Source organism: Fukomys damarensis, unplaced genomic scaffold (assembly GCF_012274545.1).
Source record: "Fukomys damarensis isolate Sample0158 unplaced genomic scaffold, DMR_v1.0_HiC HiC_scaffold_39, whole genome shotgun sequence".
Lineage (NCBI taxonomy): Eukaryota > Metazoa > Chordata > Mammalia > Rodentia > Bathyergidae > Fukomys > Fukomys damarensis.
This window is the reverse complement of record NW_022900951.1, coordinates 112148783-112156067: the sequence shown is the minus strand read 5'-3', so window position 1 is coordinate 112156067 and position 7285 is coordinate 112148783. Positions and strand designations below refer to the sequence as shown.

General features: G+C 37.8%; 1 protein-coding gene across 1 annotated transcript in view; it reads left to right on the top strand.

The window, feature by feature from the left end:
- Positions 1 to 7285, top strand: part of Map7d3 (MAP7 domain containing 3) — a 32978-nt gene that overhangs the window by 891 nt on the left and 24802 nt on the right. The window contains exons 2-4 of the mRNA XM_010642535.3: positions 4181 to 4279; positions 4372 to 4455; positions 5677 to 5840. Of these exons, the coding sequence (XP_010640837.1) occupies positions 4181 to 4279; positions 4372 to 4455; positions 5677 to 5840 (347 nt within the window). The remainder of the gene's footprint in view (positions 1 to 4180; positions 4280 to 4371; positions 4456 to 5676; positions 5841 to 7285) is intronic.

The following is a 7285-nucleotide window of genomic DNA, read 5'->3' as shown; positions in this document are numbered from 1 at the left end:
TGGAAAGTTTGCGCTTTCCGGAGTCCGTGGCGTTCACACCCTCTTGCTCACGGTCCAGGGACGAAGGAGCTGGGGGAAGGGGCCTTGAAAGTTGAGGGAAAAAAACTTGACTCTGCATCTCCTGATTTGTCTACCGTACCACATGACTTGAACAAGATGTCACCTTCCGTGGGACATCTTGCAAAGTCCCTAGGCTGAACCGAAGGAGAAAATCAGCACTTTGGAGTGTTTCCTTCTCAACAGATCCCATCACCAAAAAAATACGCCCCCTCAAGAAAAAGCGTTAATTTAATCAGATTTGGGAGCACATTGCTTGGTTCAGGAGACTGCTCCACTGCCTGAGCAACATAGTATTTCTTACGTGTGTGAGGTTGCGTTTAGCCTGCTTTCAGGCTAATTCCCGCTAATGAAAAAAAATGATTTTGATTAAAATCCATAGGGAATGTTTTCATTTGCAATTAAACAGTTAATTTAGACTGAGATTGGGAGGCCATATGTTACTGAAGAACACTTTGAATCACGTCTCCAAAGAATGTGTCACAAGCAAATACACTTTCACCATCCCCAGGGGAAAAGAATATTGTTTCTCTCTAGTTCACCTAGAGAGAGCGCACTTGCAATGAATTGTTGCATTGCTTGTTGACACCTGATGTTGTATGATAATTAATTTCCTTGATTGAGATTAACCATTATGTACTCCAGTATGTTGAAAGAACTGTGTCCTGGATAGCTTCTAAAATTTTGTGTACTGAATCTTAGAAAGTCGTTTAAAATCACGGGGCAGTTGTGTGAATAGACCGCATTGCAAACTAAAAGAAAAAAAACACGCAAAAAAAGACTTAATTTAAAACCCTAGTTTACATCCTTCTTGTCCCTTTCCTATTAGGAATTGCAAACTGACTTTAGACTTTCACAGTACCAGCTTGATTGGAACTGCGGTCTTGGTCTCAGCATTTTCCTGAAGCGATCAAGGGAACAGTGAAATGCTTTTGCCAGAAGGTCAATTTCATCTGCCGGGAGTCTGGCTACCTGTGTTAAAATGGTGCCCTGGACAAATAACTTAACATACATGCAGAGTACAGTCAACGTCCACTTACTGTATCCATTTATTTGTATCCCTTAATGTATACAGTATATGTTACATAAATGTATACATCTCCGAGCTGTTTCCTGTGTCTAGCACTGTGCTAAGGCCCTAACACACCAAATGGACATGCTTATTTTAACAAAAGACGTGTTTCATATTTATGCAGAATTGTTTTAAAATACTTATTTGAACATTTCAACAAGATGAGCATAAAAAGCTGCCGCTGACTTGTCACCTTTCCCTTCTTTTCTAAATTCACACGATTTCTCAGTTTAGAATGTTTTTCAAAGAATGATTTCTGCATATATAGAAAAAACTAGAGATTGAGAGCAAGATCATTGTAGAATTTTAGAGCAGAAGAAATGTTAAACTTAGACAATCCTAAAAGAAAGAAAAGAAAAAACATAAAAGAAGGAAAAATGGAAACAAAGCTTTTGTAAATAAGGGGGGGTTGAAGGGAGGGGAGGGGATTAAGAGGAACCAAGATACACCATGTACAGGTATAAAATCCCTTTGATGAATGTGACTGTTGATGAGTATATGTTTGAATTGTATCAATAAAAATAATTTTTAAAAAAGAAAATCTTGAGCAGCTTCTACAACTTAAATGTGTACTCCATATTTTTCCAAAGAGCCATTGTGCTGTAGACAGCTCTAAATGTAGAAAATTGTCCCCATTTTTTTTTTTTTGTGTCTTCAAGGCATGCTATTTTGGTTGGATATAGGGGTCTTCTGGAAGTATTAGCCCTCTGGGGAAAATATGCCTACTTTATAGAATTGTTACAAGAATTGAAATGGGCCAGGGATTTAGCTCAGTGGTTCCACCACCTGCCTCGCAAGCGCAAGGTCCTGAGTTCAATCCCTGGGAACCAAAAAAAAGAAAAATTAAATGAAGTACTACAAATAAACTTTGTAAGTGGCGAAGTGATATATATTACTTGGTAGGGCTGTTTTTAGAAAAGTACCATAAGTATTAAGACTCATAATTCAACTTTAGTAATAACTTCTACACATTTTCTTTATCTCCAGGCCAAAGGTAACTTTAACCTTAATTTGGGTTTAGAGTTAGGATAAGAACTACAGAACTGCACATTACTATTAAAGCTGTTAATTTTATATATGTCTACATTGATTCATACCTCTAACTGAATATTGAGTAAATCTTTCCTTCAATGAAGTTCAATGAAATGTTCACTCAGTTAAGTCCAGACATATAGGCTTTCTCCCATTGCCTGTACATTTTAAGTAATTTTTAAAGCCTGTCCATTTTGTGAATGTAGTTTTTGCTAGTAGGAATTTGGATGCAACTATCTAAAAAGGAGATTTGATATTCCCATATTAGTGTTTATATGATTTGGTTAATTAGTCCCACCACAACTACTTCTAAGGTTATCTGTGTTTAATAAAATCTAAATAATTTGGTAAAATTGTGCATTTTGAAATTGTCCTTACAAACAACTAAATTGTGTCATATACAGACTTCCAGCCATAAGCAGGAGAACTAAATGTGTAAAAACAGTACTACAAGGCACTTTATTGTTTTTCTGTGCTCACATGAATGTTGTAAGTTGAAAGTATGTGGGAGGGTTTAATAGACTGTATTTAAGAATTTTTGTTAATACGCTAATCTCAAATCCAGAGGATAATTGTGGTCCACACAATTGCTGGTAGTTGAATTATTAAGGAAGCTGAGAAGAGTATCATCTTCAAATTTAGCTAGGTTGTAGATTATAAAAAAATATAAAAATCCTTTATTGAAATGATGATCAGCAATTGTGATGTCATTTTCAAGATTACACAGTAAAATAGCTCCCAGAGAGCTTTCCTAGGGGTGTATCTCCTGTACTTTTACACCAGAATAAAACAAGAGTTTTCTAATTTTCTATACCTGAGATGCCTAGGGGCATCTTTACATATAGACATACATGAAAATACCCATGCATGTCCTGTGGTTTTTCTCGGTCTCAAATTATGTTCTCCTAATCTTACACATCCATCTTACTGATGTCTTATTAATTACTTTCCTGCTGAGTGTGCAAAACATGTGTTAGCAATTAAAACATTTTTGTTGTTTTTCTGAAACAAAACATTTATTGGTACATTTTAGATATATATAATGATAACATTCATCAGGGTATTTGTACCTATACATGATATATATCTTCTTTTTTTCCATCCCCCCCTTTGACTCCTCTTTCTTCAAAAGCTTTGTTTCCATCTTTCCTTCTATTTTCTCTTCTTTTCCTTTCCCCCCTCCTTTGTTTCCCTTATCAATTTATATTATTTATATTTGTTTCCTTGACATGTTGTCTACAGAGAATGGTATCATGTACTTGGAGAGTCCTTCTTGTAGACACGGGGTCACCCTAGACCTTCAGTATTCATCAGAACAGAGCTTTAGGGGGCTAGGAATGCAGCTCAGTAATAGAGCTCATGCCCAGTATACTGGAGGCCCTGGGTCAGTGTATATATACAACTACAAATGCCTGGACCCCGCAGGGGACAAGATCAGGCATTGCTAATGTTTTTCAAGTGACTTAGATGACTCTAGTGTACAACCAGGGTAGAAAGCCCCAGTCCAGTTTATACATTCCTTAATTTTGAGCTCAGTCTCTGAGGATTTACAATTAAAACTCAACTTTCAGAGTGAGATCCATAAATTCTTAACTTATTTTCTAGATCCCCAAGTATGATTAAACTTATTTTTTCCAGTTTTCTGCCAACTCAGTTTTTTTAACACTTGGTGTAATGTCTTGATTGAGATATTTGGGGAAGCTGTTAATCATTGGCTTCCTACTTATCCAAAAGCTTGTGCTGCACTGCCACAAGCAACTCTGATTGTCTTTATATCCGCAAATATCTTGCCACATCCTCAGCAATTACTTTACGTTCTTCCTTAAAGTATTGTCTAATATCACGCATATTTAGAGCATCTTTGTTGTGGACCCACATTAAGCACTTATGATTTTACTTTATGGAAGTGATCTGACCTTTTATTATCAAAGACATAGTTGACTGAGGTTTGCCAGCTCCCATAGTAGGTGTTTGTATCTTTAATATCTAATCCCTTTCCTTTATCTCCCTGTATTGTAGTTGCTGAGGCTCAAGCAATTGCTGAAGAAAGGCGAAGTCAGAGTGGAGTTAGTTCTTTGGCCACGCATTCGCCGAATATAAGATCAACAGTGAAACCTGGTATAATTTCTGTAATACTTTGATAGATGTCAGAATGTCATGTCTTTAAAATTTGATATCATATTAATATCCAACTGTATTGTTTTTTAAAGTTATAGATGGGTCTGTGCTTAAAAATGATATGAAACAAAAGTTAGCAAAGGAGCGCAGAGAAGAAAGAAAAAGACAAGAAGAAGGTATGTTTTCAATTTTCTTAGTGAAGTTTGTGTACAGGTTATATATTGGTTTTACTTTTTTTTCTTATGTTTATATGATAGATTATAACTTCTATTAGATTATAACTTCTATTATGTAAATTTATTGGATTGGATTAAATCTACGTAATAAATCAGATTTTTTAAAACTCATGAAAAATCTGTGACTAATTTGTTTTTGAAGAGGTAGTTTGTTACCTCTAATTTTCTGAAAACTAAGGTACAAATTTTTTAACATTTGTAAAAACAAATCAAATAAGATTTCAGTAAAAGCTAATTCTTAAAATGAAAATAAGAAAAGGTATCTTTTTACTGATTGCTGTGATTCTAAAGTGTGATTTTTTAAAAATTAGGACCTAAAAGAATGCTCTTTCAGCCGGGCATGGTGGCACATACCTGTAATCCCAGCACTTGTGAGGCTGAGGCAGGAGGATCACCATGAGCTTGAGGCCAGCCTGAGCTACATAGTGAGTTCAAGGCTGGCCTGAATTACATAGCAAGACCCTGTCTCAAGGAAACAAAAAATGAATAATCTTTCTACAACTAGAAAGCATACTTTTCAACTATGTACCTTTCCCCTTTGATCTTCTGAAGCCACTGACAAAACTAGTGGTCAACTCTACTCAAATTCATCTTTGTTTTTGTGGGAAGGGTGTGGAAAGAGAGAGTACTGTCTTAGGGAGAATATTTTATAGTTGCATAGATACTGTCTGGGATTTAGTGAAGAAAATTTTGAATCTAGGAAATCATGCTCATTTATAATACGGTGTATGGCTAAATCCATAAATGTAAACCCTGCAGGCAGACTGGGAAAGAAGCTTACTAGTAGAGAAGAGCAGAGCATACATTCTGGCCATGTATTTTTTCAGTTTTTGTTTTTAAATATAGCATATTAATCTGGAGGAGTTTGACTTCACCTCAAGCTGGCAAAAATATCCCATGAACAAAAATATTTCTTTTTAATTTGGAATTTTAGTTTGGACAGGATGAGAGGCCTAAGAGACCCCAAGTTCTCCAGAGTGAAATGAACACCCCATGACATATAGTTCATTTATATAATAAATCTTTAGTTACTATTACAGGTTATGTTATTTTAAGAAACAGAATGAGATATATTAATTTTTCCCTTCTATGTGTGTGAAGTGGAAAACTTAAGTATTTTCCTGGCTCTTACACTTTGAAAATGTATTTGGAATATTTCAGCCAATAAAGAACTACAAATGCTTGAAAAAGAAAGAAAGGCCAAGCTCCAGTATGAAAAACATTTGGAAGAAAAGCAACGAAAGCTAAGGGAACAAAAAGAGAAAGATGAGCGGCGAAGAATATCTGCAGAAGAAAGAAGAAAACAAAAATTAGAGGAAGAAAGGGTTTGTAATTGTTATTCCTGTTCTTCTGATGATAGACACCATGTTGTGTTGGTCTGAGATGCTCTTTTTCATAGACCTTCTAAGCCTGTACTGGCCCTGGAGAAAGGGAAGCAGTCCCTGCTTTTCTGGCTCTTTTTGTCCTTTCCTGATAATGTCCCAGGGGCTGAGACCCACTAACCTCAGGAGAGAGGAGGAGCCCCGTGGGCCTTCAGGATGTGGCTTATGGGATACCTGTGGTCTGAGATTTGTTCCTCTATAAGAAGCATTCATTCTTGTTCCACTGCCTAAAGACTAAGGGCAGGCCCACCCCGACAGACCCAATAGATCCTTCTAGCTGACATTGCCCAAGCCCTCCTCCAGCTGTGAGTCCTTAGCCTGATCAGAGCACTTGCTCTTCCTTCCCTGCTCCTTATCTCTCTTTTGTGTGTTCTGTAGTCTTTCCCTCCCTGCCCCAGTCCCTTTGTTGCCCAGGGTCCCTTTCCTCGCAGACCCCTCTGGACCTGTGATTCCCAGTCAGCAGTCTGCCTCTCCTTTCACGGCACTGCCCCTCACTTTCCCTCTCTGGCCGAGTTTTTTGGTGTTCTTGTCAAGCTGTTGGTATGAGTCAGTGGTTTCGTTATGTCCTTTCTTTTTCTCTTCTGTGCCTCTTCAGTCGGTTTGTCTTTTGTTCTTTATGCTGGGCACCTGCCGACCTATCTCACCGTGAATACTTTTCTTTTTAATATTAAATATTTCTGTTCTAGGGCATTCCACTACTTCACTGTGCATATCTTGGCCCCTTCTGAATCGGGCATGTGTTCTCTGATGCCAGCTCTGTCTCTTTATTCCAGTGACTCTCAAGTGTCCCTAAATAAGCCTTAGACTGTCTGACTCTGACCTTTTTCTTCATGAGGCAGCTCACTCCTTCCCCCAATTTATCTGTTTATTTGAGTACTGGGAGTTGAACCCAGCTGCTGGTAGTGAGCTGCATCCCTAGCCCTTTTTTGTAAATTTTTTGTTTTGTTTTCAGATGTGGACACACTAACTTGCCCAGGCTGGGCTCGAACACATGATTCTTCTTCAGGCTTCCAGCGTGCTGGGATTACGGGCTTGTACCACCATGCCTGGCTTCCCCCTCTTATTTTCTATTGCTCTAATTTTAGTATTGATTTTTGTCTCCTTTTCTCTTTGGTTCCACTTTTCCCCAAGGCTTTTCTCTGTCTTTTTCTGTGCTGTGTACTTTTCCTCCTTCCTGGTAGACACAGTTGCTCGCCTAGGTAACTGTGCCCCATCTGGAGATCTTCCTTATTCTAGGACGACTTTTCTGCCATTTCTTCCCTGTCTGTGGTCCACTACCTCTTCCCCTGGGTCTTTCTGAACTTTCTCTGTGGCTTGTTGTGCTCTGTGTGCTTCATGTTCCAATACTTGGTAAAATCTCATTCAGAATTTGTCACTTTCCATCATCC